Consider the following 13,600-nt stretch of genomic DNA (forward strand, 5'->3'; position numbering starts at 1 on the left):
CCTTTATTTATTATAAGATTTGGAATTTCATGTTTGTCATTGTAAAACATTGATTTATTCAATATCTTTATCATCTATTAATACGAAATAATAAACTAAGAACAGAGAAAGACTAAAATATCTTAATGTTTGTTTATGAATTATGATAGATAGCTAAGCTCTTATTTCCATCTAATATGGCTCAAGCTTTTGTTTAAAATGTGGACAATTTATTATTACATTATAAATATCTTTAAAAGTGTTGCATGCGATGAGCATAGGTTTAAAAAAGCTCCTATTCGTATACAATTTCAGCTGATCCTAGCAAGCACCCCAACAAGGCCAGCAGAGTTAGCAGTGGCCGCTTCAGCCTGCTGAAAATCACTTCTATCATCACCATAGTTATCATTTTTATCCGGACCACCTACAATCGCCCCGACTAAAACATTTGGGTTAGGCTGATCCTTATGAAACCAATCGAACCCGTCTTTACACCCAACTGGTGTTGGATCCTTCTTGATAGACACAATTGAGGCACCTCTATGATGCACCTTTTGTGGGAAGTTTGACCCATAACCCACCATGTAGCTTGTGCTCTTTGGGTTGGCTCCTAATATGTAGTCAACCTAGTAACCACGAAACAAAGGGTTAAAGACTTAAAGGTAAGTTGGTTATAGTCTTAGAGGGCGATACCCAAGATCTGGAATCAAAACTCGTCTAAATTATGAGGTGAATCATACCTGCGATCGAGCAAAAGCAATGAGTTCAGGAGGATTAACCAAGGAAGATGAGCATGTTAGTGATTTTCCCGTGGCAGAGAGATAATCAGCATAAACTGTGATGGCCAAAGAAGCAGAAATTGTATATTGGAGATTATCCCATTCATTAAACCATAATAATCCACCACTTGTCTTGTAAATGTTGCTGCTTCCTTTCTGTATACAATTACACAAGAATCGCTCTGCTTCATCTTTGTTGCCCCCAAATTCCCACTGCTTGGAAACTTCCCTTCCAAAATTTGCTGCATACGAAGTATAACACAATTGATATCAAGTCACATTATATTTCTAAGTCAATCGAGTCATGTACCTAGGACGTGTGGAACCATATACATAGTATAACATACAACGATTGTACTGCATATAATCTTAATATAACTATATCGCGTAAATTTAAGTACCTTGGCGACAAGAATTTGAGCACCGACGAATTTGTCATCCCACGAGAACATGGATCTAGTACCACCATTACCCTGAAAGCTCTCAAGGAAGTCCTGGTAGATTTTATCTCCAGTGGCTCTTTGTAGCCATGCAGCTGCCCATAATAATTCATCCTGCATAACATTTTGTTTCAGTTAATTTCACTCCTATTATTTTTGTTTTGTAAATATATACAAAGTATTTCTTTAATACCTGAAAACCAGTGCTTGAGTAGAATTGTCCTACTGATGGAATACTATCCGAATATTTTCCTTGGTGACTTTTTGCAAAATCAAATAACTGTTCACATCCAAACCATTATTTATCATAAAATAAAATAAAAAATTCTTGTAATATTCTAACCCCTCCAAAAATAATAATAATAATAATAATAATAATAATAATAATAATAATAATAACGACACGAACGTGATCCATTAAGAGTTACAAATGAGAAAATTTAGATGATGTACATAATTTATGGCACTTTAATTGAAACGAAAGGAGTATAGTACCAGTATATCCCTTGTGTTATAACAAACTTACGCTACATATAAAATTGATCAAGCCATATAATCAGATTAATCTAGGTACATATGTGCTATATAGTACTTGGTATCATAGTACCTGTTTTGCATGAGTAACAAGCAAAGATGAATATTTAGGATCAGCATGTTGGAAGGCAATGGAAGCAGCGGCGAGAGCAGCCGAGGTTTCACCAGCCAAGTCAGAGCCAGGGCTAGACTTTTCGATCTTGTAGACCGTCCTTGGTGTGGTCATATCCTCAGGCCTCTGCCAACATTGGTGATCAGAGTCACCGTCCCCAACACCGGCGTAGAGGAGGTTGGGCTGAGGGTGTGCCTTGATGAAATAGTCAGTGCCCCATTTGACAGCAGCCAATGCATTTTGGAGCTCATTTTGGGCCTCAAGTTGGGTGCCAAACTCAACTACACTCCATGCTAGTAGTGTTACTGTAAATGCCATTGGGAGTCCAAATTTTACATTGTCTCCTGCATCATAGTATCCTCCTACTAGATCAACCTGTTAATTCAATTATAAATATTTCAACCCAAATTTAACAATAAAAGACGTAAACAAAACAAAAAAATAAAGTTTACAGTACTTTTTAAGGGTATGTACCACACATACAATAATCAATTATTTCATAAAGAGATAAACATATTAACATGACTATACGTACGCTACATTTGCAATTTAAATAAACCTTAGAACCGCTACTGAATAAAACAATTTATATTTTTTGAAGCAACAAAATTTAGTCAAATGTATGTATATGCATGCAATGAAGATTGAGAAGGGAATAAAGATGGCATAGATGTTTCAATACTACTACATACACCAGCATCCTGGCCATCCTTCAAACCCGAGTCACCGCGCCATGTAACACGTTGTTGAGCAGGCAATTGGCCTGATCTTTGAGCTTCATAGTATAGCAAAGAATTAGTTAGAGCTTGTTTATAATCTAAAGATAAAACACCATTAACTAGAATAGACATTAGCACAACTAGAGGTAATAAGCTGAATTTATTCCTAGTTGATGCCATTTTTTTAACAATTATTAATTATTACTAAGGAGAAAATTGGTGTTAGAAATACAAATGAATTACAAAATTTAATGCATTCTCAAAACTCTTATAGATATTTATTGTGATGATCAATTGTACCTCCACTGATTTTGTGCGATATTTTTTTCCTCTTCAAAAAGATTTCATGCATGCATATATATGTAAAGTTTTTATTTTTGTTATATCTTACTATTTTTGGCTCTTATTATTTGATATTCTTAATGAAGATCATATAACTTCATAATTTAATTTTCTACTTCTTCAAAGATATATTTAATAAATTATTAATATATTTCCCTGGTTAATTGATCGATACGGCGATACCATATATATATGGATCATAAAGGGTGATCCAAAAGATTACAATTATTACAAGCCATTTATGGTAGGGAGTATAGTCTTGGCTTTGATTATATGCAATGATTGTACACTAATTTATTTTAGTCAAACTTTTCCATTCTTAAGGAATAGTAGACTCACTCATCACCATTCATAACGAGGTCAAAATAAAATAACTTTGACCGTATTTTATGATTCATTCAAGCATAAATAAAACAAATTAGCATGCAAGACCTTGTTCAATTTGTCTTAATGTAAATTTTTAATATTTAAACATTTTTATAACAGTTTAAACCTATAATGGTTAAATATGCACAATATTGTGCAAAGTCAAAGAAATTGGAGTTTTAGGAACAAAGAGAGTACTCCGTGTATATATATACAGTACTACATACTTTACATACAATGCAAAAAGTTAGGAGCATACTGAATCCAGTCATGGAAATTTCATTGATTTTGGAGCAAACACTCCTCTATACATTTCTCTTAACCACTTTTTCTTATTGCTTCTTCATTGAATCATATGTTACATTCTCAAATTTCTTTCTTTGCATGCAGGCGATTTTCGCCCTAATCTTAATAACAAATAAAAAAAAAAAATTTAAACATTTTTTTCCCTTTCTACACCATTGGAGTGCAGCAATGTTGCAATCCTAGACATCAATTTCCAATAATCGACGACTCACAAAAATTGGACTTTAAAAAAAAAAAAAAAAAAAAAAAAAAAAAAAAAAACTATACTATATAAAGGGTCATGTCACGTGTAAAATAAGAGGTCACGTGTGGCTAGAAATAATTCTAGTGTAAAGAAACTCATTCCATGTATCAGGAAGACCAGGGAGGCACCAGTGAATGCAATCAGCAAACGTTTCCGGGTCTGCTTGTTGTTCTGGTGTTAACAATTTCCCTTGCTTAATGGTATGTACCGATGTGTGTGCTTCTTTCCGATACTCCGACAAAGACGTTATGTTGAGAAAGCTCACCGGAACCCTCTTCATCGACTGTGTTATGTTGTGTGCAATCCTAAATAGTCTCTTGTCCGTGCCTACGTTTATTGGCATCGACGTGTTCAAGATTGGTGTCGTCTCTAGGGCACATTTTATACCATCAGGGTTGTCCCAATCCAAACTCCTACAAGAAAAAATGATACATACTCGTTAAAAATCTGTAATTAAGTCATCTTATCAATTAGTCCAAGTTACCACTATACACATAAGAATATGATCCTATGTACGTATGAATTGTGCACACGAATATAAATCAAACACAAAACACATACTTCACTATACAAATACTAATTAATTAGTTTGTGTATAACAGATTAAACAGAATAAGATAGAAATTTACTTGATATGAAGAGGAGACATGCTCATGAAGAAAACCGTTGTACGATTAGGATCAATGTTTTTATCGACCCACTTAGACCATGTCTTCAACACCTTTGCATAAGCCACCGGCCTCTCAACCTCATCGTACTCGGTTGCCCCTTCATCGAACGATCCTCGCCTGCTCGATTAATCACCAAACCACCATCATTACTAATAATTCAAACCTTAACTTAATACAGTACTAATCAATCAATCTTAACATTTAAATTTTATCAACCAATACTAAATAATTACTTACAAAACTTTCATGTTAAAAGTGTTCATCCACCAAATGTATGTGTTGAAGATTAGATAATCTGCATCCTTCCAATTTACACCGTGTTTTTTGATTGATTTAGGCATGATGATTCTGTCTAAAATGCTGTGCATTTTTGGATCATCAGAATTTGATTCTACTAAGAATGGTGCCCAATAGAATTCTACCGTAGCATTGTAGTCCTGCATTACACCCACTAACAAATATTACAAATAAAATAAAATAAAAATTCTAATCTTAAATTTCAAGCAAAGTTGTACATTAACTGGAATATACACATCCTCAACCAAAATGATTTAAGACTATGGTTTACATACATTATTTCATCATATATTCATATCATATGGCCCACAAAAGTGCACTTTTATTCATAGTGGGTGACCAAATTCTTACAATGGCCATGTTTGGTAATTGGCTTTTTAATGGCTTTTTGGTTGGCTTTTGGCTTTTGGCTTTCTTAGGTGGTCAAACAGCCAAAAAATGTGTTTGGTAATTGGCTTTTTAGTCAGCGAAAAAGCTGGCTTTTAAGCCAAAATGAAAAAGCTGCTTTGAGTAGCTTTTTTGTTGGCTTTTGGCTTGTTGGCCCACAAATTATCTAATAAACAGCTAACAACCAACAATTAATTTACCAAACACTTTTATAAACAGCCAGCTTAAACAGCCAATTTCAAAAGCCATTATAAACAGCCAAACATTCCAGCTGGTCAAACAAGCCAAGTGAACCAGCCAACAGCCAACCGCCAACAGCCATTTGCCAAACAAGGCCAATATGTTAAAGAAAAAATATGTAAAAAAAAAAAAGTGTTGGTTTTGGTTTGAAAAGAAATGTTGATTACAATTGATTGGAATATAAACTTTTAAAAGTAATTTAACCAATTCTTTTTTAATACTTTGTTTAAAAGTTGTTCCAATTATGATCTTTGGATCCCTAATTTTGCTAATTTACATCATTACATTTAACAGTAATACTTAACACTAATCAAATTAATCAAACAGAATTCTCAATAATTTTATTCTATTGCCTTAATAATGATACATACTGTTATCTTTCATTATTAATAGCCAACTAACCATAAAAACAAAAATTCGTGAACATAATTTGATTAGTTGTTTTATTATAATATTTTGAGACCACCTACTAGAGATTATTCTACATGATAATGACTCATTTATACTGCCTTAGTCACGCATCACTAGTCATTCAAATAACACTATCGACGTGACAATAAATCGAACAAGGGGAATTAAGAGACAAACCTCGACCCTGAAGATGTTAAACGAACCAGTCTTGACCAAACTCTTCCTACTAGAAGGAACAGCAGATTGAACAAAACACACCATTGATTCCCATTGATTTCTATTTAATGAGTCACCCACAAACATCAATCTTTTATTTCTTAGCTTCTCTAGCAATAATTTTGGCTTGAATCTGTCACAATCCACCAACCATAAAAATTCAATTAATGATCATAAATTTAATTATTTAAATACAAACATGCCATATTCATATCATTATAATATAAACATACCAAAAACAATACAAAAATCATATAATTATTTGAGTAATTAAGAAAATTAATTCTTACTTTGGCAAATTGCAATCTTTAGGTTGCCATCTCCAATTTTGGTAAGTCGAATCTTTTCTTCCATTTCTCATACAAGTAACTTGTTCAGTGAGAAATTCGCATTCATGTTCCTTATATAACGGATGTGTAACATTATCAAAAACCCATTGTCCTGTAAATAAATCACATTCTTTAGGAGGTAATTCAATCTCTTCATCATCTTCTTCTTCTTCAACTACAATTTCACTTTCTCTCTCTTCCTTACTACTTTCTTTCTCTAAAATTGTCTTTTTTACATCATCATTATCCTCAGAATTCACTTCCCCTGTTTCTTGCTCTGTTCTGGCCCCAAGTTTAGCTGAAATTTCTGGGTTTTCCATGATTCGAACTGGGTTTATGTCAATTGGTTTGTTTTCTTGCATTTCTTGAACTTTTTGCTTAGAAAATGGGAATTCTGCAATCGATTTGACATCCTCATTGTACATGAAAAACCCGAAAAGAAGTATCGAAAACACGACGACGAAAACAGAGAGGTTGTTATTCTTCTTCTGCTTCATTGGATTGTCAGAGGAGAGAAGGAGTGATGATTTTCGACGCATGGGATTGAAAAGAGAAGAAATGGTGGGTTGAAAAAAACAGAGGAAAACAGAGGAAATATAAAGAAACAGGGGAAAAACAGAGCATCATTTATGATTTTATGATGAAGATTTTGTAAAAATTTGTTTAAGGGTTTTGTTTGGTGAGAAGGGTTTGTCTTAAAGGAACCAACTATTGGGAGAGTAGTCTTTCTCAATGCTTATTTCTACTCCATTGCTTAACTACTTTGCACTAACTCAAAAATATATATTTAATTATAAATAGTTTAATAAATTAAATTATAAAAATAAAAAGGGGGACAATTGTGTTTGTTTGAAGCTTCATCTTTGACAGCATTATGGTCATTTTCTATGAAATTCTTTTCACCAAATTATGAGAATTAAATAAGTTTGGTTTGTTATGAAAATAATTTAAAAGGGTGATAGAAATTTAAAATTAAAATTTTTATAAATATTGAAATTTGTGGTTAAAAGATTATGAGGTAATGAAGAGTAAAGATTGTGGGCCTTAATAAATTAGGAGCCTAGCTTGGTATGACAAGTGAAGCATGGCACAAGACAATACTGTGGGCCTTGAATTGTAATTTTGTTTTCTTGGATGGCCTTATGGTTTAGGAAACATTACTGTTCTAAATTTTATTCAAGGCAATAAAATATGTGAGTATGAGCATTTTTTATGATCAATAATAAAGTTTTAAATTTCTAAAAAATTTGTGAGCCACCAAGTTGATAAAGAAAATCACCCTTCCTCCTTCATGTGTAAAAATAAAAATACAAAAAAAAAAAAAAAAAAAAGTACCCTTATTTCCAAGATAAAATAATGTTAGGAATTTTTTTTTTCCCCTTTATTTGAAAATGACTCAAGTTATGTTTATAGATCATTTTTTTAAGGGATATGTTGATAGATCATTAATTAAGTTAAAGTAATTCATTAAATGTCTGTTTAATTATATATGTCAAAGTTAGAGCCAACATAGAAGTGGATGAAATGCTCATATTAAAATCATCCTTCTTACTGATTTTATTGTATGCATGGGCATTAAGAACTAAAACCCTGAATGCATCTCATCTTTCGTGTCTGTAATGAGATCAATGAGTTGTCAAAATTTTCGGCAAGTGTCATCTAATTATATAGTAAGAGTACATGTGTGTTAATTTCTACTAGTAGGAAACAAGGAAAGTAAGAATTACAAAGCACAAAGTACTTGAAATATATTGCAATGATAATGTTATTTTACCAATGAAAAGAAATATCAAGAGGTAGAAATAATTACAAAGCATAAGTTGTGGATACCTGTACATTATGTCTGATCTTTTATCGTCATGATATTTAAGAGATATATATATTCTAGTGGATTAATAACTCTTAAGACTTAAGGGAAGTTCTTGATGGTATGGAAAATCGTCATCCCAAAAACCATCATTAGTATAGATCAACCTTCTTAAAGGTATAATATAGAACTCCTACCAAGTACTACTTGGTTACTTGTACATTGTACTTGTCTTCTACCACTACAACATTATGCTTAGAGTGTACACAAGTAGCTAGCAACTTATACCATAAGTAGTAAAGAGTACATTCTAAAGAGACTAATTAGATCAAACAACGTTATTAATTGCTAGTTGAGGCATCATTAGTCAAAAACACTACTTGAAGCTTTGAGAAATGATTAGGTTGAGGAACTAATTAACCAAACTTAAGTTTAATACTAATTAATAATGAGTAGCTTTCTATTTGAGAAAAGTAGAAACTAAGTTAAAACCCCACACCTTTATCAAAACTATGCGTAGTCTAGTAGTACACCAACAAATGTCTTCTTCTTATACTTCGACCATTTGCCTACTTTATTGTTTACTCCCTCATATACTTGGTTCACTCTCAATTTTTTAAGGATGAGTATTGCATCTCTTTTATTCCAAGGCAAGCAAATTATTTGTACATTGAAATTCCATTATATATAAAGAGAATATAGTTAGTTGTATGTTAAATCAATCACTAGATTAGTGGTTGCTAGATTTAGGTAAATGAAGAAATTAAGTCATTAACTATTATTGGATTCCTAGGATTAATTACATGGTTGAATTACTTAATGGGAGTTTTGATAGGGAAAATAGTTCATTAAAATTGACATATATGAAACATCATTTTCCAAATTAAGGGTAACATACATTATAAGCCTTATATAATTTGCCTTAAATTATTCACTTATTTTAAAATATATAAAATCAATTGGGGTTGATAAGTTCAAGAAAAATAATACATTTAGATAAAGGTTAATAAAGGCTACAAAACTTCAACTACAATCAAAATAAGTTCTTACAAGTTTTAGCTCAATAAGATTATGTGCTAAAAAAAAAAGTTCAAATAAATTGAGAAAGTGAAAAAAAAATGAATAAAACATACCATCCATTCTTTTCACCTATAAATGAATTTATTAACCATGATTAGGAATTATCAATAAATGCAAGTATTTTAGTTGGAGACTAAACTATACTAACCATTTCATAATTGTAACTTATTTTTTCTTATATCGCTAGAATTACTCAGTTTCATAGATTCAGACATGTTTTTCCTTTAGAAAAGTTTGGCGACAATGCTTTTGACAACAACAAGTGTTTATAAGTAGGTATTATTCTCATCAAAAAAATAAATAAAGGTATTTGTTAGTAATGTACACGCAGTAGTTTGTAACTATATTACTCTATAAATAAAGAAACAATGTTATAAACTTTTACTTTGTAGCATTTTAGAAGCTTTATAGCTATCAATTTGATCAAATGTTGAAAAGCAAAAAAGGAATTTTTTATTTTTTTTTAAAATAAATAAAAAATAAATAAATAAATAAAAAAAAAAAAAAGAAAACTTTGTATGAATAAGAAGTTCATATACAAGCCAAACACAAACATATATAAGCACAAATTACACAATAGCTAATATCAATACAATATCTGCTAGTTGGTTTATATTACCAAAAAAAAAAAACAGCTTCTAAATGCTTAAACTTCAAACTCATCTCATATTGGAACAAGTAGTACCATATAGAATCATCAAACAACCAATTTTCCCAAATAAAAACAGTTCAATACCTTCCTCTAGTACCGTACCTATTTCCATCAAAAGAACAAAACAATCCGAATAGTCTAATTAAAAAAAATGCAAAGCAAATCCGACAATGTAGGTTGAATCAATCAATAACACGATATCTATCAAGAGGATCTTTAAAGTGAAGTCGTTCATGGTAAACTCTCCAAGCATAATCCTCGAAAGAAAACGAGTTAAAAACCCTTCCATCCTCTTTACCATCATCGATATTACCATCATTGGTACTAATAATACTAGGCTCAATGCTTTGAAGATCATTATCATTGTTGTCACCTTTGTTATTATCTTGATCTTGTGGTTCCAATGTTTCCTTTTCGCGGTTGTTGTGGTCCATGGACTTGTTAAGGGTGTTCAAAAAGGGTGAGACAGTGCTCTCAAGAGGAAGGGTGAGTAGCACTGTCATTGATAAGCTTGAGTTTGCATCATCCAAAACCGGAGCCGGCCTTCCTCTCACTTTCTTTAGCTTTCCATTGCTCCAAACCTGTCAATTCTATAAATATTAGGTTGCTTCATTCAACACTTGCATATTACTATATCTAGATATTTTTTTGTGGTAGCCTGACTTATTATTTGACTAATTACATGGAAATTTCATCAATGCATTCAAATAGATAGGAGGGAGCTTAAGTGTATATCCAGTTATTATTCAAAAAAAAAAGAACTTCAAGTCTTCCATTTGTTTATAATTGCAACACACTTTATCACGGTATTTAAGAAAAGTGGACCACATATGATATAATATACTTTAAATGGGGTTAAGAGGTTGTTAAGAGTATAATCTAGTGAGTTAGGAGCTTTAAACAAAGGTAATAGTACAGTTTTCACCATAAAAACCTCTCTTTTATAGTGTCTTGCTTGCAATTATTGTGATATTTCTATTTTAGAGAAGTGTTACACCTGTAAAAAAAACCGAGGAGGTATGTATCTAGTTATTTTTTATCACTTACATGCATAACAATATACCATAAGGACTTGCTCTCATACCTCAGGTATCCTATTATTCATACTCCGCCGCCATATTACATTCACACAAGGCCAATTTAGAGCTCATGCTGATAGTTTTATGGCTAATCAATAGAGTAGTTTAGAATAGAAACATTACCAAAAATTACACTAGTCGTTCTAAACTTCAAAACTCGTTCTTATGTCAATATCCATAGTAATGAAACCCAATTGATCTCCAAGTACTTGCTAGTACTACAAGTGTGTTTTTCTTTATAAATTGTCACTACTGCTAGTCTGAAAGTCATGAACATATATACACAATGTACTGCTAGTTTCTGACCAGACATTGACTCGAGTAAAAAATGATTTATATGACATTAAGACCCTATGCACATATGTAGCCAGTTAAAATAAACAAATTGGTGTATCAAAATTACGAATCAAACCTTAAGAATATCAATTAACACATGATTTTGTCATATATTGATGTACTTCATTAATACAGTATATATCATGGTTTTAGTAAATACTCATAGTTGGCTCTTAAGGCAACAGATATCATAACCGTAAATTAAATCATATAACAAACCCATCCAATAACGTTACTACCTTGTTCTTATTAACAAATACGAGTGTGAATTAATGTAATTAACAACAACTACAATAATAAAGCCTGAAATAATCTGTATCCCACTATTTCAACCATTAATAATACTGTAAAATGCTAGTCATAAGTCTCATAACCATATTATTACACTTGTAATTATAACCAATTCATAAAATCATGGATTCATAGTTGGCAAAAGTGGAATTAGAACAATAGTTCAATAAAAATGAAAATGACATACATTAATTAATTAACAATTATAATAATTAAATAAGATATTGTGACGTATGTACCTGAGCAATGTCACCAAGTGTAACCAATACAGAGCCAACCATCGGCTCCACAATGACCGAACCAGAATCCGACAACAAATCCAACTTCCTCGCTCTAATCTGGTACTGCAACCCCACCACATACGGGTACACCTCCCTCCCTTTCTCACCGTCCGATCTTGTTGATGATACCCACATCAACGTACTATATTGCTTGGGCTTGGGCTTTTGGCCCACCTCCTCACCACCTCTAAAAGGGTTCTGAAGCCCAACTGCACTCGCTACCTTCTCCACCACCTCCAACCCTACCTTCTCCAACTCACGGGTCAACTCTCTCAAACTTCCTAAACTCAATTTATTATTAGTACTAGAGCATTCTCCATCCAAGCAAAACGACCCCGTTTTATGATCATCGTCGTCATCGTCGTCGTTATCGTTGTTGAAGCCGAGAGGCCAGTCAGTAGGGACGGAGCCAAGTTTAACATCGAGAGGTAGCTCGAAGAGTGAGCGGGAGTCCGACTCAGCGGACTCCGCGAGTTGAGGGGTGATGGAGTGGTGGGTGAGTTGGAAGTAGCCGAGTTCAAACGAAATATGACTACTAAGTGATGTGGAAGAGAGAGAAAGTGTAGGGAGAGGTGGTTGTTGTTGTTGAAGTGATGATGATGACTTGGCAGTGCCACGTGGAGAGAGACGAGTAGGGAGAGAGAGGTTAGGAGGGAGGCGGTGGAGAAGGCGAGAGAGGGTGTCAGCTGCGGCGGAGTCTGATGATGTGGAGGAGAGAGAAGGTGGTTGGGTTGAGGGTGTTGGTGGTGGAGCTGAAGTGGGTGTGGGGCCGCCGCCGCCGCCGTAAAGTTGGTTGAGGAGATGATGACGTGGGTTTTGTTGAGTAGAAGATGAGCTTGCCATTTTTGATTGATGAATTATGATAATAACGTACAATATTATGGAGTATGAAACCTATGAATAATAATGTAGGAGGATGTTTTTAATTGGTATAGAGGTAGAAAATAATGGTGGTTATGGTATCAAAGTATTCAAGTCAAATTAGGGTGTTTATACTAGTTGCACTTGTTACTTACGTGGAATACATTGCATAAAATAAAATAATATAAAATACCTATCTCATCATAAAATAATTAAAGGATTATAGATAATGCAATGAATGATGTCATTTGAGGTGATAATTATAATTATCTATGCATGCACACCCTACATACAATGATAGTCAATGTATTTGGCTACTACCATATATATCAACACGCACGAACTTTTTTAAATGATAAGCAGAACTTAAACCTCTTAACACTTACGAAGTATAATTTTGTGATTCAGTATTTAAGATTAAAAACGTAGGAATTCATTACTCCCAAACATTCTAACTTGACAAGACTTGAATCTCAAACCTTAAAACCTTACCAAGTGAGTTTAAACTTTAATTATTTTTAACACACTTTTTGAAACAAATGTGATAGCTAGAAAAGACCTACCTAATTAATACTACTCGTAATAATCTTTATTTGTATTTATAAATTAAAGAAATTTTGATTAGTACCATTTTTTATTGTTAAAATAACCTTAGGTCGTTGAGTTGTTGACTTGTTGTACTTAATTGCGTGATTTGCATGAGATATTAGACAAGAAATGATAAGTATTATGCTCATACTAATGGAGCGGATGTATTATTATAGGCTTAGCGTATAGAATTAGTTAATTGTGAAATTTCTGCTTAAAGATAGGTAGGTGTCAGTGTCACTTGGAAATCAAA

The 13,600-nt window shown here is 32.7% G+C and overlaps 2 protein-coding genes and 1 pseudogene across 2 annotated transcripts; all 3 read right to left on the reverse strand.

Annotated features, from left to right (window-relative positions):
• Positions 1–268: 268 nt before the first annotated feature.
• LOC145590690 (endoglucanase 14-like) lies at positions 269–2,755 on the reverse strand (annotated as a pseudogene).
• An 842-nt stretch (positions 2,756–3,597) lies between these two features.
• On the reverse strand, positions 3,598–7,083 carry LOC145592662 (xylan O-acetyltransferase 1-like). The gene is made up of 5 exons (XM_081649170.1): positions 6,334–7,083; positions 6,005–6,176; positions 4,730–4,929; positions 4,451–4,609; positions 3,598–4,234 (listed from the first exon to the last, which is right to left on the reverse strand). Exons 1-5 carry the CDS (start codon positions 6,909–6,911, stop codon positions 3,880–3,882), a joined length of 1,464 nt encoding a protein of 487 aa, XP_081505296.1. The 5' UTR covers positions 6,912–7,083; the 3' UTR covers positions 3,598–3,879.
• A 2,688-nt stretch (positions 7,084–9,771) lies between these two features.
• Positions 9,772–12,842, reverse strand: LOC145592663 (gibberellin 2-beta-dioxygenase 2-like). The gene is made up of 2 exons (XM_081649171.1): positions 11,857–12,842; positions 9,772–10,492 (listed from the first exon to the last, which is right to left on the reverse strand). The coding sequence occupies exons 1-2, from the start codon at positions 12,739–12,741 to the stop codon at positions 10,094–10,096; spliced, it is 1,284 nt and encodes a 427-aa protein (XP_081505297.1). The 5' UTR covers positions 12,742–12,842; the 3' UTR covers positions 9,772–10,093.
• Positions 12,843–13,600: the final 758 nt, after the last annotated feature.

This window comes from Chenopodium album, chromosome 18, assembly GCF_948465745.1.
Source record: "Chenopodium album chromosome 18, dcCheAlbu1.1, whole genome shotgun sequence".
Lineage (NCBI taxonomy): Eukaryota > Viridiplantae > Streptophyta > Magnoliopsida > Caryophyllales > Amaranthaceae > Chenopodium > Chenopodium album.

What these genes read in the sequence shown, in the direction of transcription:
- LOC145592662 (XM_081649170.1), bottom strand. Translation starts at nt 6,911, where the DNA reads ATGCGTCGAAAATCATCACTCCTTCTCTCCTCTGACAATCCAATGAAG. An exon ending in ACTTTTAACATGAAAGTTTT is followed by an intron (nt 4,610 to 4,729) that starts GTAAGTAATTAT and finishes TTAATCGAGCAG; the next exon opens with GCGAGGATCGTTCGATGAAG. An exon ending in ATGTCTCCTCTTCATATCAA is followed by an intron (nt 4,235 to 4,450) that starts GTAAATTTCTAT and finishes TTTTTCTTGTAG; the next exon opens with GAGTTTGGATTGGGACAACC.
- LOC145592663 (XM_081649171.1), bottom strand. Translation starts at nt 12,741, where the DNA reads ATGGCAAGCTCATCTTCTACTCAACAAAACCCACGTCATCATCTCCTC. An exon ending in CACTTGGTGACATTGCTCAG is followed by an intron (nt 10,493 to 11,856) that starts GTACATACGTCA and finishes TAGAATTGACAG; the next exon opens with GTTTGGAGCAATGGAAAGCT.